General features: G+C 48.8%; 1 protein-coding gene across 10 annotated transcripts in view; it reads right to left on the bottom strand.

Moving 5' to 3' along the window:
* Positions 1-24,177, bottom strand: part of ESYT3 (extended synaptotagmin 3) — a 70,220-nt gene extending 46,043 nt beyond the window's left edge. For 9 of the 10 annotated variants that reach the window (XR_011251438.1, XR_011251439.1, XM_069564260.1 and 6 more), the window contains exons 1-2: positions 23,610-24,165; positions 1,520-1,561 (exon numbers count right to left, since the gene is read on the bottom strand). Coding sequence is in view for 8 of the 10 variants with exons in the window: in XM_069564260.1 (XP_069420361.1) it covers positions 1,520-1,561; positions 23,610-23,927 (360 nt within the window). In the remaining 2 variants the exon portion in view is untranslated. Of the gene's footprint in view, positions 1-1,519; positions 1,562-23,609 lie in introns of all 10 variants that reach the window. The other variant, XM_069564234.1, reaches the window with a different exon arrangement.
* Positions 24,178-24,622: the final 445 nt, after the last annotated feature.

The following is a 24,622-nucleotide window of genomic DNA, read 5'->3' on the forward strand; positions in this document are numbered from 1 at the left end:
TCCCAGACCCACAGCTGCCCAGGGGCGGTCCTTGCACCGCAGCACCCATCAGCCTGTCTGCCCACCCCATCCCATCAACCTACCTGCTCATCAAACGCTGGATAACTATGGCCATGGTTCTCATGCTTACAGTGAGATCCTAAGATTTGCTGCCATTGTGCAGCCCACCATGAAACAGTCATTCAGTGAATTAATAAGATGAAGCCCTTTAGTTCTGTGCTAAAACATCTGCTACCCAAACCAGCACCATGGTGTCAATAAGAAGGAGCAGGTGCCAGAGGTTTAAGAAGAAGAAGAAAAAAAAGAAACCACAGAAGATAAATTTAAATTGTTTCCTATGGATTTGATTTTTTTCCTTAGAATCAGAAAAGGCTGCCTATAGCTGAATTCTGCAGCAGGACAACTTATGGCGCTGGGAAGGAACCAAGTGTGGGACCTGGGGAGAGAGGGTGGCAGAGGGAGGGGCCCTGGTGGCAGGAGAGGGTGATCAGAGGGGGATGATGGCATTGGAGGCATGGCGTGGAGGGGCAGCAGCCCACGTGCTCTTTTTGGGACAAGCCTGCTCCCTCTTCCTCTCTGGGACCTGGGCCTTTATTTATTTTAGTTTTATGTGTATGTGTGTGGACCATTTTGTCTTTTATTAAATTTGTTACAATATTGCTTCTAGCTTACCTTTTGTTATTTTGGCCACAAGGCACGTGGGATCTTAGCTCTCAGCCAGGATCAAAACCTGCACACACACCCCTCCCCTCACCCAGCCCCTACCCCGCAATGGAAGGCCAAGTCTTAATCGCTGGACCACTGGGGAAGTCCCTTGCACTTTAATTTAAAGATGCAGCTCCCTCTTTTCAAACTCTAACCGGAGGAGACTGAAGGAGGTGAGTTTCAGGGCTTAATACCCCTCTCTCTCAGAGGCCTCGATGAGCCAGGCATTGTGATACTTTAATTACCTCATTAATCCTCACAACAACCCCACGAGGCAGGGACCATAATTATTCCCATTGCACAAAGGCAGGAAGCAGCTCTGAGACATCAGGGGACCTGCCCTGGTTGAATAGCCAGTGCTGCCAGATCGTGGCTGGGGAACAGGCAAAACCCAGCAGCTGCTGTCAAATCCCTAATCACAGCCTTCCTCTCCCCAGGACACCCTGGTCTCAGCCTGGTGGGATTGGAGGCCTGCACTTCCCTCTGTACGTTCTAACTTTTCTGCTGTGGCCATCCATTGATTTTGCAATTAAAAGACAAAAATTTCATAATTTAAAAACAAACTTTTTTTAAAAAAAAGAAAGTCATTGTCTGGTGAGGAGAAGAACCCTGAGGGTGGGAAAGTGGAAGGCCACCACCCCAGGGACTAAGGGCCACCTTTGGCTCCCAGACAAGGCTTCCACCAGGACTGCAGGACTGCCTTGCTCACACAAGCTCCCCCGACACCCCCACCCCATCCAGGGTCCATGCCAGGCCCAGGGGGAAGACAAGGCCTGGAGTGAGGCCAGCACCCCCAGGCCCGCCCCAGCCTTACCTTGTTGGCCCATTCAACCCGTTCCACATCCGGGAAGTGGATCTAGGGAACAGAAAGCCGAAGAGGAAGTTAGACTTGAGACCTGTCGCCCTCCCAGAACCAGGCAGGCTCCCACTCCCAAGCCCAGGAGCTTTGCTGAGACCCACCCTAGAGACCCAGAGCCCACCCTCCAGGAGGGGAACCAGCCCAGTGGTGCCCAACCGTCTCGGACCACCGGACACTGATCCGACCCTGGCTGCCAGCTCCTGGGTGGGAGACATGGAAGGACCGGTGGGAAGGGCCGTTCTGCACGGACCCTCCACCCTCACCTTCCTGATGGAAGCATAAAACCCCAACCTGGGCCTCCCCCAGGGGGGCACCTGAATTGGCTTCTTGCAAATTCCATCCCCCTTATTTTAGTGATACAAGTAATCCTAGCCTCTGCAGAAAAATTAGAAAATACAGCTAAACAAAAGGAAAAATATTTTTCAGAGAACGCTGCCTGGTAATGTCATTACCAGGTTGATTTCCAAGCTCTTCTAGAAACAAGTATCTGTAGTTTTCAAAGAAACTGAGGTCACAGCGCTTTTTCTTAGCCTGCTTTTTTTTTTAACTTAACAATATATTATGACGGTGCTGACCCAAAGGTAACTGTTGCCCATTTGAAAGGCCAACAAGGGCACTCTGCCATTTTCAAGGGCAACTACAGAGTGGGGGTGCCCCCTCACCTCCCTGGGCCCCACCCAAGGCTCCCTGTCCCCAGCAGGGAGGCCCCTCGGGCCAGGTCCTTTATTCACAGCCCCAGGCTCTGGGCCTGCCAGGGGAGCCCTGCCGCATCCCTTGGTGGCGGGGGATGGAGGTGGGGGGACGTCCCTGTGAAGTGACAATTCTGTTGCCTAACCTTCGCATGACGTGATTCTGAGGGTGCTGAATCCCTCCCCACAAGAGTCTCAGTTTCAGAATGTCTACTGAGCTTAATACCCACCCCCCACTCCAGCCCCACCATCATCCCCACCACCAGGATTTGCTGGGATGGACAGAGTAAGCACGTGTGCGTGCCAGGGATCCATAAAACGAAATGATGTCGTTTTACAGTCGCCCTGCCCCATGTGTCTGGAGCATGAAGTCAACCCCAGATCAGGTTCATGGTGGCCTTGGGACCTCCTGAGGAGGAGAAAGGGCCAGCCCTCCCCACCTCAGGGGCTCAGAAGGTGCGCTGTCCAGGGACTGAGTATATGTGTCTATACAGTGCACACGCCTAGCGCAGCCCTGTCAAGCGCCAGGCCCTGTGCTGCCCAGGGATGCCCCCAAGGATCCAAACACAGACCGAGGTCTCATCCACCCGCCCAGGAGAAGAGCCGTTCCCAAAGGAGGGGAGAGAGACTTCGTTCTCTCATGAGCAATATTTTTTTGTCCGGGTTTTTAAATTTTGGCTGCGCTGAGTGGCTTGCAGGATCCTGGTTCCCCAACCAGGGGTGGCACCCATGTCCCCTGAAGGGGAAGTAAGGGTCTTAACCACTGGACCACCGGGGAATTCCCTTGGAGCAGTTGTTAACAGTCTGAGAGGTCAGAGGAGCCCAGTGCTTCTGAGGCCCCTGGAACATCACACCATCCTTCCAGGCTCAGCTTCCCCAGCTCTGGGCCTGGGGCCGATACCAGCTTGGAGAGGCAGCTAATATTCCCAGGTGCTGCCAATACTGCCTGGTTCCCAGAGAGGGAGCCAGTCTGGCCCAGGAATGGAAGGGGATAATGGGGAAGGAATCTTCTGGGGAGTGGGGTTCACCAAACTGGGTTCCAGGCCAGGGCAGGGGGAGACTCCTCCATTGCTCCTGGGTACACTCACTACCCAGCACTGAAGTAAAACTCCTGCCTGTGGGGCTGAATCAGACCTCTTTCCTCCCTTTGATTGCTCCATTCACCCCTCTCTTAGACCTCCCTTCTTCCCAGCAGCCTTCCCAGAGCTCTCAGTTTGAGGCTTAGTGTCCCGATTAGGTGTTGCTGCTTCTCCATTACAGCTTTCAACACCCCTTGTTAAAGCTGCTTGGTCTTCTGCCTGCCTCCTCACATGGCAAGCTTTGGTGGGCTGACTCAGCTGTGCTCTCGCCTAGCGCCTATCTCAGGTGTATGAATGTCTTAATAACTATTTGTGGAATGAATGAATGAATGTGGAATGAATGAATGCTCCTGTCCTCAAGGAGCTCCCAGGCTGCTAAAGGAAGCAAGCCATTAACAGGCTATTCCAGCACAGGATCAGCACCCAGGCCGGGGCAGGGGGCCCCACAAAAGGGAGAGTTTGGTTACAGCGGGGCTGTCACTGGAGCCTCTGCCCCTCTCCTGCCCAGGCCTGCTGGCTGGACCTTTCGTACCCTTCCTTCCACCTTAACTTCCCATCCCGCCCCCACAGACCCTATGGGCATACCCCTTCCAATGCGCTGCACCCCTGCCCAGGTGGTTCTCTCCTCTGGAAGCTGAGAAGTGCTCATCTGCTGGATCCTGGAAAGGTGATCCAGCATGCTGGGTCTGACCTCACCCACACTTGGGATCTAGTCAGACAGATTCCTCCATCTGATGAATCCAATAGATCCATCAGGGTGCACCAGGGTGGGGCTTCTAATTCATTTTTAACAAGCTCCTGGCAAGATCCTGGAGTTCAGTCAGGGTTGGCTGTAAGGAACCACTGACCAGCCCACCTCCTGCATTAGAGTGGCCCACACCCACCCTGAAGGGAGGCAGCATGGAAGGCCCAGGGCCTGCGCTAAGTGTGGTCACGGTCTCTCCTGACCACCCTCGCCTGTATTTGAGGCTCCTGCCCCCAGAGAGTGAGTCTGAACCCCTGACAAGAGCAGTGATTCAAAGAGACCATTAAGACACCCTATTTCACCTTAGGCACTGAAGGGCTTCCCTGGGCCTGAATCTTAGCCCTGTCACCCTCCTCCGGGAGACAACACAAGAGCTGAGCCACCTCCTTTGTGACTGCCCCTGAGTAAGTTCTGGACCAGGGAAGGAAGCAGACAGGCTGACCTTTATGGAGCAACTGCTCACACCCAGTGCGTCGGGTCTTTCTCTCATTATAATTCAGACCTTTCCTGACTCCAAATTCTCAAAGTTGTTCTATGTTTTTATCTATTGGCTTTGTGTTTTAGTTTTCACATAAAAGGAAGGTCTTCAATAGTCTGGAATTATTTTTTTATAGTGGGTGAGGTAGGTATATAATTTATCCACACACTTGAAGGCAATTTTCTAAGAAGAAGATAAGGGGAAGGAACACAGGAGGAGGAAGGAAAGGTGGGGGGAGAGAGGGGAGGGGGAGGGGAGGGGAGGGGGAGGGGAGGGGGAGGGGAGGGGAGGGGGAGGAGGTGGGAGATTAGTTAATGTTTCCTACTAACTAGTGAAGCATCGCTGACTCCATGGACGTGAGTCTGAGTGAACTCTGGGAGTTGGTGATGAACAGGGAGGCCTGGTGTGCTGGGATTCATGGGGTCGCAAAGAGTAGGACACGACTGAGCGACTGAACTGAACTGAGTGAAGGTACTTCCCTCACACACAAGCTTCTCATGTGCACCTCAGCGTGTTTCAGGACTTGGCACTGAACACCATGGTCTGTTTGCCTGTTCTGGCATCACTATCACACTATTTTAATCTCTGTGACTTCACAATATAACCTGGGGTAGGGTGATTCCCCTCTTTTTGCTTTTCTTTTTCAAACTGCTTTAGATAACAGTAGGTATTTCTGCTTCCATATGAATTTCAGAATCATCTTGTCTACCTTCCCTAAAAATACCCTCCTCAGATTTTGATGGTTATATTTCCAAATTCATAGATTAATTTGTAGAAGAACTGACCTCTTTAACAGTATGACATTTTGCATCCATGAGCAGAATATTTCCCTTTATTTATTCATATTTGTATGAATTCATACAAATTCATACAAAATACAATCATTTTGTATGGTTGTATTCACATTTAGGATCATAACCTTTTCTCTAAAGAAGTCTTCCACATTTTTTGTTACATTACTCTGTGGGTTTTGCAGTTACTAAAAATGATGTTTCATTTTCTGGGCAACTGTTCTTGAAATTTGTTACCAGTTCTGTTAATTCTCATAGGTAATTTATACACATTTGTAATCTCCTAGTGATAACAATTTCTTTTTTTTCCCACACCTTATCCTTACACTTGTTTCTCTCGGCCAGTCCTCTGGCACTACACAGGCACTCACGGCGATAGCAAGTAGCTCTATCTGGTTCCTGACCTCAAAAGGAAGTTTCTCCATTAAGCATGATTTTTGCTATAAACTTCGGAAGACAGACTCTATCAGACTGAGAAAGTTCTTTTCAATCTCTAAACTTCCAAGAGCTCTCACTATAACTGGGTGTTGAACTATATTCAATACTTTCTCATATCTATTGAGCAACTCAAAGTTATTTTTTCCCTTTCATCCATTAATGTGATCAACTTAACTGATGTTTCTTTCTAAATCAGAACCATCTCTCTTTCCTGGGATAAATCCTACTTAAAATATTTAGCTAGCCTGATATCTCACTTAGGTTTTATACACTAATGATTCAAAGTGATACCTACAGCTTAAGTCCCCTTGGATGGCAAGGAGATGCAACCAGTCAATCCTAAAGGAAATCAGTCATGAATATTCAGGAAGGACTGATGCTGAAGCTAAAACTTCAATACTTTGGCCACCTGATGCGAAGAACCAACTCATTGGAAAAGACCCTGATGCTGGGAAAGATTGAGGAGAAAGGGACACGGAGGATGAGATGGTTGGATGGCATCACCGACTCGATGGGTATGAGTTTGAGTAGGCTCTGGGAGTTGGTGATGGACAGGGAAGCCTGGCATGCTGCAGTCCATGGGGTCACAAAGAGTCAGACACGACTGAGCGACTGAACTGAACAGCTTTTGTTCTTGGACAATTTCTATCTGATTTTGATATAAAGATTTTATGAATAATTGTAAAATGAGTGGGACACCTTTCCTTATTTTCTGAAACAAAGTGTAAATATAGGAATTATCTGATTGATGGAATTTAGTATATCTTAACCTATAAAACCATCTTAGCCGGAGACTTTTGAGGGTGGTTAATCACCATTTTTCTCTTTAGAGGTCAATTGTGTCTTTAAAGGTTACAGGTCTACTGATCTCCTAGTGTGGTAATCTCGACATTTATATTTTTCTAGAAATGTATCTAGTTCATCCAGGCTTTCAAATGTCTTGATACATAGTTATTTACAATGTTTCATTGTTTTAATCTGTTATACCTATATAGCCATTTCTGCCTTTTTCATTCTATAATTTATCTTTTTTCATAATCAAGCTTGACAAAGTTGTACCTATTGGCCTATTGTTTAATCTTTTCAAACAACTAACTTCAGTTAATAATTTTCTTTACCTTTTATACTTTTGGCTGCACTGAGCAGCCTGAGGAATCTTAGTTCCCAACCAGGGATCAAACCCCGTGCCTCCTGCACTGGGAGCATGAAGTCTTAACCACTGGACCGCCAAAGAAGTCCCTGCTGTTATTTTTAAATGTTTCTTCAGTTTCATCCTCTTCATTTTATCACGTTCTTCTTTCTTATTTCTTTGATCTGAACCTGTTGTTCTTTTATTAGTCAGACTCTGTGAGTTTTAGAGTTGAATCATTTTTCAATTTTTATTTTATTATAAATTTAAAGTTATAAATTCGCTTACAATTTTTGACATCGTTTTTCATCATTATTCAGCTCTCAGTTTTTGAAATGTCCATGTTTTTAAAAAAGTTTTTTTTTTTTAATTTTAATTGGAGGCTAATTACTTTACAATATTGTGGTGGTTTTTGCCATACACTCACTTGAATCAGCCATGGGTGTACATGTGTTCCCCATCCTGAACCCTCCTCCCACCTCTCTCCCCATCCCATCCCTCAGGGTCATCCCAGTGCACCAGCCCTGAGCACTCTGTCTCATGCATTGAACCTGGACTGGCAATCTGTTTCATATATGATAATATACGTGTTTCAATGCCATTCTTTCAAATCATCCCACCCTCGCCTTCTCCCACAGAGTCCAAAAGTCTGTTCTTTACATCTGTGTCTCTTCTGCTGTCTCGCACATAGGGTCATCGTTACCATCTTTCTAAATTCCATATATAGGCGTTAATATATTGTATCGGTGTTTTTCTTTCTAAAACAATGGTTTTAAAATAGTAATATTTTAAAATTATCTAGACATATACCTATAACTATTATTGTTTTCTAATTTCATTTCTTTATGTTCTGAACAGTCTGCTCATTGGAATATATTGATAATACCTTTGTGGCCTGGTACATGATTCATTGGAATATATCATAAATATCTTTGTAGCCTGGTATATGATTAATTCCCATGACTGTTCCACATATGACCAAATTATTAATCACTGCCTTTAAATAGTGTTTATCCTTGTTTACTCTTTTGTGTACTTGATTTTTCATTTTCAGAGAGGAATATATGAAAAATTTCAAGCCCAACTGCTGATTTATCTAATTCTCTGAGCAGTCTGTGAGTTGTTGGCTTATATTTCAAGTTTATATTATGAAATTCATATATGGCCATGATTATTACACCTTCTTAATTATGGTGCCTTTAGTGAGCATATTGGAGAAGGGCATGGCAACCATTCCAGTATTCTTGCCTGGAAAATTCCATGGACAGAGGAGTCTTGTGGGTTCCAGTCCATGGTGTGTGAAGAGTCAGACAAGACTGAGCAACTAACATTTTCATACTTTTATAAGCATGTAACATCTTTGTCTTTAAGACATATCTGAGTTAATATGAACATTGTTACTATGGGCCTGCTTTTATTTCAAAGTTGTCCAGTTGTATCTTTTTTCCATCCTGTTTTCAGCCTTTTGAATTCATGTATGTCCTTTAAGACTTACTTTAATCCCTTATTAGCCCCATTTTACAGATAATGAAACTAAGGCTGAGAGTGAACTTACAATCACCAGCTGTGGAGTACTAGAGCTGTGACCCAGATCCAGGACTGTGTGTGATTTTCCACTCTTCCACACTCACTGCTCTTACAAAACACTACATACCGCTGTTTTCCTCTCCTGCATAAAGTCTAATTTGGCAGAGGACTGCCCTCATGGGACCTGAGCCTTCACTAGGCCACACTTTCTAAGTCACTAAGGGCTTCCCTGGTGGTAAAAGATGGTAAAGAATCTGCCTGCAATGCAGGAGATCTGGGTTTAATCCCTGGGTCAGGAAGACCCCTTGGAGAAGGTAATGGCTACCCACTCCAGTGTTCTTGCCTGGAGAATCTCATGGACAGAGATGGGCTACAGGCCATGGGGTCGCAAAGAGCTGGACATGACTGAGCAACTACTACATGCATAGGGTTCCATAGACACTTTCATTTGATCCTCCTCATGTTGTATAAAGTGAACAGCAAACACGCAATTATCCCCATTTTACATATGAGGAGAGGCTCAGAGAATAGCACTTGCCAAAATCAACCAGGAGACCAGAACTCAGATCTTCTTACCTAAGTCCAGCCTTCAAGTCTTTTCCCTCATCCATTTACCCTCTCCTTCTGCTACCTGAAATATCAGCATTTGAAGTCTACTTCTTAGTGCTTTTCTAACCTACTCCTATGCATTTAAAATTCCACCTCTTTTAACCTCAGTTTTTTCATCCATAATGTGGGCACAGTACTACCAACTTCACAGAGTTACTGAGAAAATTAAATAAAACAATTCAAGTATGGTGCTCAGTACACTTCCCAGCTCAGAGTAAATGCTCCAGAAATGGCGACTGTTAGTGGAAGGCATACAGACCTCAGAGGTACAAACACTGACACCTCTGACCTGAGGTACTTGCCAAGAACAAGATCATGTGGGTTGTATGTCTAGTTCTGTTTGATCCAAAGCCCAGCAAATTCCCCGGGTCTCCTAGTGCCCATGGCTTTGCACTTTGGGAGACTGCTGAGAAAGGGGAACAGAAAATGAGAAGAGGACAACACAGCTAAAACCGCTGAAGCACAAGAGGAAGAACCAGGGGCGGCTGTTGTTTCCCTGGCCTCTGCTGATTGGCTGAGCCCAGTGCCCAAGAGGCCCCATGGGAAATTCTGCCCAATGGGGGTGCTCCAAACGGGCAAGAGGATCCAATCAACGCCTCTGCCTGTGTCTTTCCCTCCCCAGGTAAACAAAGGGAAGGCAGAAAAAGAAGCCAGGTTGGCTCACTCTCAGACTGAGTCCTAAAGTCATTTTCGTTCCAATTCCCATGAGCCTGGGAGTATCCAGGAGTCTCTGGGACCAGCTAGGATGAGAGACACACCCACCACCAGGCAATGCAAAGGGCTAGACTCTGAGCAGTTCTCAAACTTTTCTTTATAAAAACATCACCTGGAAAGCTGGTGAAATGTGGATTCTTGGTCAGGTCCCTCTGAGATTCTGACTCAGGAGGATGGGGCAGGGCCTTGAAACTTGTATCTTTAAGAAGCTCACCTGCTCCTTCTGATCCTGGTGGTGGAGGATGTGGAAGCATGAGCACTCAGGGCCTCCCAGGCTGGAGGACCTGCCCCAGCCCTAGAACAAGGTGGCCTTTCTGCTCCCCAATGTTGCTGACCAGGGATATAGTCACTGCCTGTGTCTCCAGTGATTACTCTTAGGAGAATATCGCTTTGTCTTCAAATTTTTACCAGTAGCCTTTGGGCCTCACTTCTTTTACAAAGGGAATATCTTTTGTGCCACAAAAGCAAAGGGAGGCATGAACTAACAGGTGAAAAACACAGTATCACAATTCCGCCTGGCTCGAGGCACTGCCCTGGCCTCTAACAGGCGGGTGGTCCTTTTCCTGCAGCCTCAGGTTTCTCCTGATTGAGAGCAGAGAAGTTGCTCAGTCCCTTGCTGCCCACAGGTCTACAATCCAGAGAGAGAAAGGACAAATGTACTTCTAAATGGAGACACAGCTCTTGAAGGTTCATCTCCATAGAAACATGAACACTCTTCTGAATGATGTATTACGGGTATGGGCAGTTCTCCAGAGCAATCCTGGAAAATTCAAAAGTTGCTGGGGCCTGTGGTCAAGTCATCAGAATCTCAGATGCCTGCTCTTCTGCCCGCAGGAGCCCTCGGGCAAGTTTCAACAGAGGAGCTCTCAGCCCACATCTAAGGACCCCTTAAGCTAACACTGTCATGCTGCTATTAGTGTACTTGGGCCAAAGCCTTCCAGGCAAAGTGGACTAATAATTTAATGACGGCATATTTAGATATGGTCAAGAGTGGTGGTAATCAGAGCCTAGAGAGGTAGGAAAGACTTTAAATCAAACCAAGTCTGGGACTTCCCTGGTGGCCCAGTGGCTAAGACTCTGCATTCCCAGTGCAGGGGGCCCAAGCTCAATCCTTGGTCAGGGAACTAGATCCACATGCTGCAACTGAAGATCCTGTATTCCATGACTAAGAGCCAGTATAGCCAACATCTGCTGGACCGTGGAAAAAGCAAGAGAGTTCCAGGAAAACATCTATTTCTGCTTTATTGACTATGCCAAAGCCTTTGACTGTGTGGATCACAATAAACTGTGGAAAATTCTGAAAGAGATGGGAATACCAGACCACCCGACCTGCCTCTTGAGAAACCTATATGCAGGTCAGGAAGCAACAGTTAGAACTGGACATGGAAAAACAGACTGGTTCCAACTAGGAAAAGGAGTACATCAAGGCTGCAAATTGTCACCCTGCTTGTTTAACTTATATGCAGAGTACATCATGAGAAATGCTGGGCTGGAGGAAGCACAAGCTGGAATCAAGACTGCCGGGAGAAATATCAGTAACCTCAGATATGCAGATGACACCACCCTTATGGCAGAAAGTGAAGAGGAACTAAAAAGCCTCTTGATGAAAGTGAAAGAGGAGAGTGAAAAAGTTGGCTTAAAGCTCAACATTCAGAAAACAAAGATCATGGCATCCAGTCCCATCACTTCATGGCAAATAGATGGGGAAACAGTGGAAACAGTGTCAGACTTTATTTTTGGGGGCTCCAAAATCACTGCAGATGGTATTGCAGCCATGAAATTAAAAGACATTTACTCCTTGGAAGGAAAGTTATGACCAACCTAGATAGCATATTCAAAAGCAGAGACATTACTTTGCCGACTAAGGTCCGTCTAGTCAAGGCTATGGTTTTTCCCGTGGTCATGTATGGATGTGAAAGTTGGACTGTGAAGAAAGCTGAGCGCCGAAGAATTGGTGCTTTTGAACTGTGGTGTTGGAGAAGACTCTTGAGAGTCCCTTGGACTGCAAGGAGATCCAACCAGTTCATTCTGAAGGAGATCAGCCCTGGGTGTTCTCTGGAGGGAAGGATGCTAAAGCTGAAGCTCCAGTACTTTGGCCACCTCCTGGGAAGAGTTGAGTCATTGGAAAAGACTCTGATGCTGGGAGGGATTGGGGGCAGGAGGAGAAGGGGACGACAGAGGATGAGATGGCTGGATGGCATCACCGACTCAATGGATGTGAGTCTGAGTGAACTCCGGGAGTTGGTGATGGACAGGGAGGCCTGGTGTGCTGCAATTCATGGGGTCACAAAGAGTCAGACACGACTGAGTGACAGAACAGAACTGAACTAATAGCCATATAAATATATATATACACACATATATAAATAAATTAAACAAGTCTAAGAATGCTAGACTGGCAGAGGCCACCCAAATGGATCATGTTGGTGCTTCATCCTTAGGTGGTCACATGCTTTATATCTTAAACTCTTTAGGAAAAGTGATTGCACAGCAGTGAGGAAATGGACCCAGAGTGTGAGGGCTGCATGCCACTGGGGGGTGGAGCCCACAGATGGGCTGGAGTTGGGCTGAGCGGCCTGGACAGGAGGTTCTGGCCACCAGACTCTCTCAGGAGGCAGGGGACTAGAGGGCTTCACTTACAGAGCATGCCTGTCACTCGGTGACTCCTGCTTCTCTCTCACAGAGACAGTGGCTCCTCCCCTGGGAGCAGCTGTGTACAGACATAGAGACACACACAGACATATACAGGTAGATGGACACACACATGTAGACACACACACCAAGACATACACAGATGCACAGATACATGTACACACATAGACACACACACCCAGAGCTACACAGACCCACCCACAGAATCGCTTGTTTCTCAGTCACTAAGTCATGTACAACTCTGTGACCCCATGGACTGCAGCCTACCAGGCTCCTCTGTTCTCCATTGTCTCCCATAATTTGCTCAAATTCATGTCCATCAAGTTGGTGGTGCTATCTTACCATCTCATCCTCTGCCACCCCCGTCTCCTGTCACCCTCAATCTTTCCCAGCATCAGTCTTTTTCAATGAGTCAGCTTTCCACATCAGGTGGCCAAAGTACTGAAGCTTCAACTTTAGCATCAGTCCTTCCAATGAACACTCAGGGTTGATTTCCTTTAGGATTGGCTGGTTTGATCTCCTTGCAGTCCAAGGGACTCTTAAGAGTCTTCTCCAGCTCTACAATTCGAAAGCATCAATTCTTTGGTGCTCAGCCTTCTTTATGGTCCAGCTCTCACATCCATACATGACTACTGGGAAAACCATAGCTTTGACTAGCCAGACCTTTGTCAGCCAAGTAATGTCTCTGCTTTTTAATATGCGGTCTAGGTTGGTCATAGCTTTTCTTCCAAGGAGCACTGTCTTTTAATTTCATGTCTGCAGTCACCATCCACAATGATTTTAGGGTCCAAGAAAACAAAATTTGTCACTGCTTCCATTTCTTAACCATCTATTTCTCATGAAAGAATGTGACCAGATGCTATGATCCTTAGTTTTTTAAGTGTTGAGTTTCAAGCCACCTTTTTCACTCTCTTCTTTCACCCTCATCAAGACACTCTTTAGTTCCTCTTCACTTTCTGCCATTGAATCACATGTACACACAAAGATCTAAGTACACACTCCCTTTTCTAGAAAGAAAAAGAAAAAAGCCTCTGGATCCTGCTCCAAAGGGCATTTCTATACACACACTCCTGCTGACTCATCTGATCTTGCCAACCCCTCCCCAATGGAAAGAAGAGAGAAGACCCTCTCCCAGGTGTCTGACGGGGAAGGGGACGCTGCACAAGAGGCCTTGCTGGGCTCCTATCCTCTTGAGACAGTCCCTGCTCTCTGGGTGCCTCTGCAGAGTTCCTCCCCCACCAGAAAACAGCCCATATTTCAGTCACTTATCTCCTGATGAAACATTGCCTTACATCCCTTTTTTTCTCTGTTCTTGAGAGGTAAACATTTAACCATGAAAACTGGTTTTTAAAATTATTATTATTATTGACTGCACAGCACAGCATGTGGGATCTTAGTTCCCCAACCAGGGGCTGAATCTGGGCACCCTGTATTGGAAGCTTGGAGTCTTAACCACTGGAACACCAGGAAAGTCCTGAAAACAGCTATTAAATCTGCTGCTTTGGGGGTGAAAATCACCCTGCCCAAAGTGCCTTAAGAGAAATAACTGCTTTGCCAGCTTGGAATTCCGTTTTGGGGCTTCCCTGGTGGTTCAGGAGTAAAGAATCCACTTGTCAATGAAGGAGACCCGGTTGGGAAGATTCCTCTAGAAAAGGAAATGGCAACCTGCCCCAGTATTCTAGCCTGGAAAATCCCATGGACAGAGGAGCCTGGCAGGCTACAGTCCATGGGGTTGCAGAATTGGACATGACTGAGCGACTAAACAATAACAACTGTTCTAGAATCTGCAGGTTCCTGAACAGCACAACCAGCCTTGAACTGTCTTCAGTTGGCTGGACTCAGCAGGATGACTGAGCAGACAGATAATGTGGGTGGCAGAAGCCTGTCATCCAGGCTGAGGAGTAAAGGCTCAGAGCAGAGGGGGACTGCTCTGAGCTACCTGCAGAGTCATTGTTTCAAGGAGTGCATGCAAAGTCACTTCATTCATGTTCAACTCATTCTGACCCACGGGACTGTAGCCTGCTGTGCTACTCTGAACCCATGCCCTTCTCCAGGGGATCTTCCCGACCCAGGGATCGAACCCAGGTCTCCTTCACTGCAGGCAGATTATTTACCACTAAGCCACTGGGGAAGCCCCACCTGAGTATAATCCTAAATTGCCAGAGAGTTCAGTGATCCTGCTAGGTCTGGTAATGCCTTGAGGGTAAAAAAAACTTATCCTCTTGCTCATTAAATTAGTAAAAGGCCAACCATCCAATCCCAAAGGAGGGCAATGCCAAAGAATGTTCAAACTACCAGACAATCGTGCTCATTTCACAAGCTAGCAAAGTCATGCTCAAAATCCTCCAAGCCAGGCTTCAACAGTACATGAACCAAGAACTTCCAGATGTACAAGCTGGATTTAGAAAAGGCAGAAAAACTAGAGATCAAATTGCCAACATCAGTTGAATCATAGGAACAACAAGAGAATTCCAGAAAAACATCTACTTTTGCCTTATTGACTATGCCAAAGCCTTTGACTGTGTGGATCACAACAAACTGGAAAATTCTTCAAGAGATGGGAATACCAGACCACCTAACCTGTTCTGAGAAACCTGTATGTGGGTCAAGAAGCAACAGTTAGAACCAGACATGGAACAACAGACTGGGTCCAAATCGGGAAAGGAGTATGTCAAGGCTGTATATTGTCACCCTGCTTATTTAACTTCTATGCAGAGCACATCATGCAAAATGCCGTACTGGAAGAAACACAAGCTGGAATCAAGACTGCCGGGATAAATTTCAATAACCTCAGATATGCAGATGATGCCACCCTAATGGCAGAAAGTGAAGAGGAACTAAAGAGTATCTTGATGAAAGTGAAAGAGGAGAGTGAAAAAGCTGGTTTAAAACTCAACCTTCAAAAAAAGGAAGATCATGGCATTTGGTCCCATCACTTCATGGCAAACAGATGGGGGAAAAAATGGAAACAGTGACAGATTTTATTTTCTTGGGCTCCAAAATCAATGCAGATGGTGACTGTAGCCATGAAATGAAAAGATGCTTGCTCCTTGGAAGAAAAGTTATGACTAACCTAGACAGTATATTAAAAAGCAGAGACATTACTTGGCCAACAAAGGTCCAGCTAGTCAATGCTATGGTTTTTCCAGTAGTCATGTACAGTTGTGAGTTGGACCATAAAGAAGGCTGAGCACCAAAGAATTGATGCCTTCAAACTGTGGTGTTGGAGAAGACTCTTGAGAGTCCCTTGGACAGACTGGAGATCAATCCAGTCAATCTAAAAGGAAATCAACCTTGAATATTCATCGGAAGGACTAATGCTAAAGCTGAAGCTCCAATACTTTGGCCACCTGATGTGAAGAAAAGACCCTGATGCTGGGAGAGACTTTAAGGCAGGAGAAGGAAATGACAGAGGATGAGATGGTTGGATGGCATCACTGACTCAGTGAATTTGAGCAAGCTCTGGGAGACATGACTGAACAACAGTCATCATCTTCCTCCTCTGCCTGTTCCTCCTCCATGCTGATAAGGCCACGGTGAGGTGGAAATGAGGACCTTTCAAGTAATTAAGTTTTGACAGATAAGTTTAATGTAATCTATGTAAGGATTTAGAGAAACAGGGTCTGAGATTTTTTTTTTTTTTAATCTTTTGGCTACACTGCAAAGCTTGTGGGATCTTAGATCCCCAGCCAGGGATGAAACCCAGGTCCCCTGCATTGGAAGCCCAAGTCTTAACTGCTGGACTACCAGGGAAGTCTAGGGACTAAGATTTACATCGCAGATGTTCACTGTGGCATTCATGCCACGGATTTTTATTGGAAGCCTATTTGAACTGGGCACTGAGCAAGGAGCTGAGGGTACAGAGAGATACAAGACACACACCTTCAAAGAATATTTCATCTGGAGGAAAAGTGGGATATAAAAATCGGCAGGCGCAAGTCAACATGGGAGGTGGGTGTGACAGAAGGGTTCCAGTGCAGGTCCCTGAGCTTTGACCTGAAGGAAGAGTCAAGGAAGCCAGACTGGGAGATCAGAGGGCGAAATTTGCAGGCACAGAGAGAAAACAACACCCACCTCGGCCCCTCACAGAAACAGGTCAAACTGGGACATAACTAAAATACTGGATGTCCCAAAAATGATCAAGCCACTTACAGTCTCTTCATATTAAGGATAGCATAACCTTTAAGGATTTTTTGAAAGAAAGTTTATAAGATAATATTAAGGCCACAAAATGAAAAAAAAAAATTCAAGGGTACAAGTTTTCAAAAGATTGTTTTCATATACCTTTTATACAAAGGAAGTGCTCTCAAACATAAGAGTATATTTCTGGGTGGTGGAATTGTAAATGCTTACGCTAATATTTACTTATAGTCCATATCCAAATATCCTACCATGGGAATATTTGCACTTTCATAACCAGAAAAACAAGATTTTTTAACCAGTTTATAACCAGTTACTTTAAAAAGTAAACATAGTGTGGGCAAAAGAATGGATTGGGTGAACCTGGGGTTTTGAAACATCCTACCTCCTGGAGAGTTCCTTGGCTTTTCAAGGACTAGTGACCCTGGGCACACTGGGATGGGACTCCTCAGGCAGGAGCAGCCACCCACACCTACACAGAGAGGGTGCACAGGAGCTGAGCCCTGACTCCCAGTGCAGCCCGAGGGAGTCAACCATCATCTCCTTGGTTTGAAGTGACAGGATAGGTAATGAGAATGAGACTCTGTCCCTTTAATAGTTCCCACTGGGCCAGAAAACATTTAACTGTCTCTTCACTATCTGCAGTAGAAGAGGAGGTGGTGGAGGAGGAGGTGGTGGAGGAGGAAGGAGGGGGCAGAGGGAGGGGGGGAACTTCCTCCAGCACAAGGGAACACTTTGGGGCTATGAGCTCTAGGTTTCCTGAGATTTAAAAATGCCTGAAACTCTACCAGGAGAAGTAACTCTGAGTGGAGGGGTGGGAGGATAGGAAGGCAAGGCCCCAGTCCCCTGCTCCTCTATGTAGCTGTGTTGTGGCCTTCATGGGTCATGGTGGGGATGACAGCTCACACCTCCCAGCAGCTCCCCCAAAGTCACTGGGGTCATTCCCATGGACGGACCGTCTCTGCCTGGGGTCAAGGATCTGGACCACAAGGCCAAGAGAAGCTGGAATCAGCTCTCCATGCCTTTCTGTCCCCTGGTGAAGGACAGGGCTGTTCCACCCTTGGCCCTGATCCCAACCTACCAGCTGACCTCCCAGTGACTTGGATCCTTAGCTTGGAGAAAAGGTCTCGGGGATACCTCTATTCCAGGAAGATTCAGCTCCCCGTAACTTGCACCAGGCAGTCTCCTGTGAGTCTTATTGCTGTTGTTCAGTTGCTAAGTCTTGTACAATGTCTGACTCTTTGCGACCCCATGGACTGCAGCACATCAGGCTCCTCTTTCCTTCACTATTTCCCAGAGTTTGCTTAGATACATGTGCAATGAGTCGGTGATCCTATCTAACTATCTCATTCTCTGCCACCCCCCTCGCCTTTTGCCCTCAATCTTTTCCAGCATCAGAGTCCTGTGAGTCTGGGTATCATTAATTACCATCCAGATCTGCTCACCCCAGGACAAGATGAGGCACTCAGGTGACCAAACATGAAGGAAACTTCGGGTTCGGAGTGACCCACCCCCTCCTACAGCCTCTTCCTCCAAGGAGGCTGTCTGGGTTAGATTCATTCCCTCCCCCATGCTTTCCCAGAACGTGCATTCCACCCTGTAGGACGGATCATGCTGTGTCAGAAAAGGCTGTTCTCGTGGGTCTGCATCCCCATTCAGCTCAGAGGTTCCTTGAAAGCAGGGACCGTGTGTCACTCATGTTGTGGGCCAGGGTGCAACATGGTGCCTGACACTGCAAGTCCTCGATAGATGTTTGCTCACTGAGTAAAGGAACAAACGTGTGGATGCCTAAGATCCCTGCGCCAGGCCCACATTCTGCCTCTCTTATTACCCAATCCAGGCCCAGGACATGATAAGTCCATGAAGCATCACTAGGTCGTGGGGCAGAGACCCAAGGGGCATGATTAAAACCTGCCCTGCCCCTTCCTTCCTGAGGATGGGCCTGACTCGGAGCCACAAGAATGACCTCACAGGGGCTGCAGAGGCCTTTTGGGAAAGAAGTCCCCAGCTCCAAGCCACGCCCAACCAGTCTTGATGTTTAAAACCAGGCTCCATGGCCCTGACTCTGAGAATTGAGCTTTGGGATTGAAGTTGAGAGTTTCCACCCTAGCTCACAGCTGTCACTGCATTTACTCCCTTAATTAGCAGAATTATCAGTACAGGACTGACTGCGGGAGCCTGGGCCCTGGAAGACTGCTGCTCCACCCACAAAAGGAATGTGAACTCTCAGCTTCAGGAAAGCAAAGCGCTCAGCCCTGGTTGTCAGGCTGAACAGCTGGCACAGAAACTTAGAAGGATCCATCCCAGGTATCATCATCCCAGGGATGCTGCTGTGAACCTTGGATCGCTCAATGCTTTAAGCGAATGGCTCACCTCTCCTGGGTGTTTGCTTCAGTGGCACCCCCACTTAGGTGACAGGGAAGCAAGAAAGATTGGGAACAGTGTCCTGTGGGTGTGGGGCACTAGAGAAAAGCTAAGTTGAGGCTGATCAGTGGTGGCACACTCCTGCAGCTAAAAAGGCTCTAGAACATCCCCTAGAACCTCATCATTTTCAGGCAGGAATCAGAGACTCAGAGAAGACAGAGGACCTTCTCAAGGTCCCCCAGTGAATAAGCCTCAGACTCCAAATCCACACCACCACATCAGCCCACTCCCACCGCAGCAGACACACGAGGGTTAACTGTCTCCCATGAAGCTGCCAACTGACTGCTATCGGCTGCCAGGAGAGTGAGCATGGCCAGGCCTGAGACCACAGACAGACACAAGGTTTCTGACCATTCTTTCCCCTGACTACCAGGCCCTCATCCCCCAGACACATCCACCTGGAGGCAGGTGAGACTCGTACCAAACTTCCCTCCTCACACTGGCCCACTCGTGCAGGGGCCCAACAAATATCTGATAAACAAACCAATTATCCAAGTGAGCGCTGGTCAAGGGCTCCATGAGCAACAACCCATAAACCACGGGGTGGCAAAGGGCCTATTGTGCCCAGATCTAGGAGGCAGCCTGTGGAGACCCAGCTGGGGGCCTGAGCCTCTGGGCAGGGGAGGGTGGAGGCTTCAAGCAGTACAGGTTACCTGCGGAGCCCAGAGCACAAAGGACTGACTCTGAAGATCAGGTGGGAAGTTTGGGGAGTACCAGAGGTGGAATTCCGTGAACGGAACCCCAGGAAGGGCTGGAGTCTCCAATGGGCCCTGCAGCCATCCAACTCTAGAGCACATTTGCTGCTGGGCCACTTGGTAATGAGCTTCATTTCATGTTAGGAAAATAGAGAGTTGAGAGGTCTAGGAAACTGCAAAGGATACAGTGACAGACCCCTAGAGCATGCAGTCATGCCTGGCTCCGAACAAGCAGCTTTTCAGACTCAGCTCATCACAACCACGTGTAGAAACGGAGCCTTCAAGGCCAATGGCTAGATGAGTGGTGGAGCAGGGACTACAGGATCAGGGTCTCTAGTTCTATCACTGTGCTGTCCACAGCTCCCAGCCCTGGCGAGGTGGGCTGACCGAAAAGGCTCTTGAAAGCGAAAGTCGCTCAGTCGTGTCCAACTCTTTGCTCTTAATTCTTTGAAAAGTCTAAACACTGAGTATGAGGAACAATGGCATGAGTGGCAGGCAGTGGCCGCTCCCCTGTTCAGAAGAGGAACTGCTGTCTGTCCACGTGGCCGGGCCACATTCACAGGACAAGGGCCTCCCTGGCATCGTCACTTGTGACCCCTTCTATAGCAGAAGCAGCCTTCCCTTGAGCTGTTCCTGGAAGGGAACCAGAGGAGGAGTGGGGCTGTCTCAAGTTAGACCAGAAACAACCTCCTTAATAGGATTTCACAGGTGGGGACAATGACAGCCCGCTCAGGAAAGCGACTTCTCTTATCACCTGGAGGCAGCAACTGGTATGACATGTTGAGGAGGAGTCTAGTGGGGCAGGAAAGGACGGCTCCAGTGAGAAGGGACCGCTGTGGCCTCTTGGATCTGGCTCAGCTTGGCCTTGGCCTCTGTCCCCTCACAGGGATTGGGTGCAAATTAGAGCAAGGTGTGCACATGGCTGGACAGGCAGCAGGGGCGGGGGTCCACCCTCACTCACTGGGTGCTCTGTGATGACCTGCAGGACTTCAAGGCCCTCAAGACCTTTTCTTCAACACCCTGGCTAGTGGTTTGCCAGTTGTTAATTGGTAAAAATATTTCTGGACACCAAAGATCATAGTCCATCAATCCCCTTTCACTCAAGAAAACCAGTTTTCCAAACAGGGAAGAAGGCCCACTGAAAGGGCCACGTGTCAGATAAAGAAGCCCAAGCTCTGAAATCGTGGGCAAGGGTCCCTCTTCCCCACCACACGGGAGCCACCTCTGTCTTCATCAACAGTGTGTGTCCTCAGGAGGCAGGCAGAGGGAAATTCAACCAAGTAGGTTCCGGATTCTCCACAGCATCCCTGGGCATGGAAATCTCCGCGAGGCAGATTCAAAAGCCCACGTCTGCATCTATTTGTGTGCTCTCTACAGGTGTTCACACAGACAACCTACTCCCCCGGACCTGCTTCACATTCCAGATCCCCAGTCCAAGCCACAGGCACCCAGCTCTCCAAATCAGAACGCAGAAGACCCTGGTCCCTCCTGCACCCTGCTCCTAGGCCCCTCCGCACCTACAGTCCCTGCCCCCACTCAGCTCTCATCCTCATCTCTTGGTCCCCACTACCACTGATACCACCTTGGCTAAAATTGGTTTCTCAACTGGTCCCTTCCCTCCAGCTTCACCCCTGTCTTCCTGCTGCTTTTTACAGGACCTTTCCAAAACCTTCCCCAGACTCCCTTCAGGATCAGCCCCAACCTCCATCACACCTACCTCAATCTGGCCCCTGTCCTTCAGCCTGCACTACACACATCAGCTGGGCAAAGCACCCAACACTAGCTCAGATACCAACTACACCGTACCTCCACGCTGTGCTCACAGGCCTTCTCTGCTTAGACTGCCCTTAGCAGGGCCACTGCTTCAACCCAGCTGGCTCAGGCCTGGGATATGGTTTACAGGGTGAGAATCCAGGAGGTACCGCCTTGTGTTCTGTCTCATCCATCTCGCTGAGCTCCCTGTTGGCTAGGTCCATGTAGCTCTGGGGTCACCTCCCCCAGGAGAAGCCAGAACAGTTTCTATGGTGTCTGTGGGAGGATAGGGGGTTGGGGAGTGTCAGGGCCCCTGCAGGATCTGAGTCTTACTCCAATTTCAGAAACATTGTCTTGGTATACAGCTAAGTGCCTGGAGGCCTCCCTAACACATGGAGGGGCGAAAGGGGAGAGGTGTCACTTGGTGAGGTCTCAGGGCCTGAGGCTGCCATGGGGGTCACGACAGAGGCCTAACAGGCAGCCTGAGCTCCCTTATCAGTGAGCAAGCAGTGTGGTCAGCTACAGGCCTGCTCTCTGGGTCCACACTTTTCAAGATCACAAGCCTCCATAGAACAAGCAAGGTCTGGGGGAGACAGGCCCCAGATTCAGTCTCCATGGCTGCTACCCAACATTTGTAAACCTAATTCTAAAGCTTTATTGTCCATCCCGGTGATCCGTTGGTAAGACTCTATGCTCTCAATGCAGGGGAACTGGGTTTAATCCCTGGTCAGGGAACTACATCACATGCCACAACTAAAAAAGTTCCTGCATGTTGCACTTGAGACATGAAGCAGTTAAATAAATAAATAAAAGGCACTATGAGCTAAATTGTGTCTCCCAAAATTTATATTTTGAAGTCCCAACCCCAAGTACCTTAGAATATGACTGTATTTGGAAATAAGAGTCTTTATAGAGATGATTAAGTTAAAACAAGACCATTAGAGTGGGCCCTAATCTAATCTGACTGATGATCTTATAAGAAGAGGAAATTTAGACACAGATATGTACAGAGGGAGGGCCACATGAAGACACAGGGGAACAGAGCCAAGGAGGGGCATCAGAAGAAACCAGCCTTGCCAACACCTTGGTCTTGATAAATTTCTAGGCCACCCAGTCTGTAGTACTTTACAGCAACTGTAGAAAACTAATGCAATAGGGCTTACTTTTGAATTTAACATAAACAGGACTTTCTAATATCTTCTTCTCATCCCACTTCAGCAGTTACTGTCACCGGCAGGGCTGAGGAACCTACAGCCCGGCTGGATGCTAGAGTACAGGCCTCAAGCCAGAGGAAGTGAGGGGTCTGTGGCCTCTGGACAGCTCTTCCCCTTGGAGGCCTGAATGTATCTGGAAGCCATCAGAGATAACCAGCCCCAGTTCATCATCCAGAGAAGAGGGTTTATAGCAGACCAAGTCTCAGACCGAATGCCCCTCTAGCAGGCGTTTCCCAGACTCATCTGATCATGAGACTCAGTGAGGTTCCTTAATTCCACCTGAGGGTTGTGAGGTGGGGGCTAGGGCTTGTTTTTGTTAGGTGGGCCAGGAGAGTCTCAGGACCAGGAGCATTTGAGAAGCCACAGTCCAGGTCATTCCACACCAGGAGATGGCTGTGTAGCTGCAGAGTGCATCTGCGTGTCTCTACCCGTCCAGGGAGGGTGAGAAGTGTGTGTCCCAGCGAGGCGGAGGCTGGGCCTCTCTCTCCCCTGCGCAGTGCCATCCCTGAACTCAGGTCTCTAGCCCGGCCGCCTCCCTCTGTCCGGCCTCTGCCACTGCTGTATCTGTCGGTGTTGCACTCTGCGTTTTTGCCTTGAATCAACAGGCGAGTGGAAGAAGTGTCTTCTGTTTCCCTCACCAGTAACTTTGCAGAGTCCCAGACGCCCTTGTTTTTCTGGGTGTGGCCCGCCTGCGATTTTCCTCCCAGGTTCTGGGCCCTCAAGTGAAACCCTGGTTCACGCTCCCAGCACAGCAGGACCAGAGGTGGGAATGAGAGCAGGGAGCGCGGCGGCGAGAGGCACGGTCACCGCCCCCAGGGTCTGTCCCCTGGGGAGAAGGTGTGAGGGTCCTAGGCTCCCGCCCTCCTTCGGGTCTGCGCGCCCCAGCTCCTTCGCCGACCGCAGGTTCCTTCCGAACCCCCAAGGCATTCGCCCCAACTCCGACCCTCCGCCCAGCTAGGCCCGGCTCACCCAAGTGGGCAGGTGCTGGCCCAGCAGCTCGCGGCTGATGAACTGGCGTTCGTTGTCTAGGAATTCGAAGGCGGCAGCGAGGCGCCCGAGCTTCCCGCGGCGGTTCCTGCGCCACCACATCCACAGCAGGACGCCGAGCAGCAGCCAGGTGATGCTGAGCCCCAGGTAGCCGGCCAGGTAGACGGGCGCCAGGCAGAACAGCACGCGCGCCGCGAAGGCGTAGAGCTCGGGCAGCAGCTGGCTGGGCAGGCGCGGCTCGCGGCCCGGCGCGCGCTCGGTCCCCCGGGCGCCGGGGGCGCGGGGCTCCTCCGAGGGCATCTCGTCGTCTCCCTCTGCCCTCACCTGAGTTCAGGTCTGCGCGCCGCGACGTCCAGGCACATCTGTCCTCCAAGGGCGAGGACCAGACCGCCGCGCCGCGCCGCGCCGCACCTGCCCGAGTGGACTCTCCTGCGCAGTTTCCGCGCCGCGAACTCGGGGTTCTCAGCAGAGCACCGAGCGCTGCGCCTAGGAATGCGCTGCGCCGCAGCAGCTCTCCGCTGTACGCCAAGCCTGCAGTTTAGGATGTCTCCGCCCCCGGGGGCGGGCCCAGGCGGCAGGGGGCGGGCTCAGGCTGCAGGGCTGGCGCCTGGCGAGGTCTAAATAGAAACCCAGTGTTGAGGGCGCCCCCGCACTTAAACGTTCTGTGCAGGTGACCTAAGAGGTTGTAGGCACAACACTCGGGTTTCGCCCCGGGGAGTCTGTGACTCACTGAAGCATGTGGACAAATGGCTTGTCATGGATAAGCATCACCTAAAACCGGTTTCCTACACCCAGTCTGCAATATACAGCCGTGTAGTATTCTCTTAGCAAGGGCCGCCCAGCCCTGAATCTGAGTCCTCTAGGTGGATTAGAGCGCTGTCCCTCTGCTCTCTCCTCTTGCACCTATAAAGCTTAGATCCAGCCCTACGCCCCACCTGATCAAGCTCAGTGTCTCCCCTCTGCCCCGCACTCCCATCCTCTGTGCCGGGTGTCAG

This window comes from Ovis canadensis, chromosome 1 (assembly GCF_042477335.2).
Source record: "Ovis canadensis isolate MfBH-ARS-UI-01 breed Bighorn chromosome 1, ARS-UI_OviCan_v2, whole genome shotgun sequence".
In the NCBI taxonomy this organism is placed as follows: Eukaryota; Metazoa; Chordata; class Mammalia; order Artiodactyla; family Bovidae; genus Ovis; species Ovis canadensis.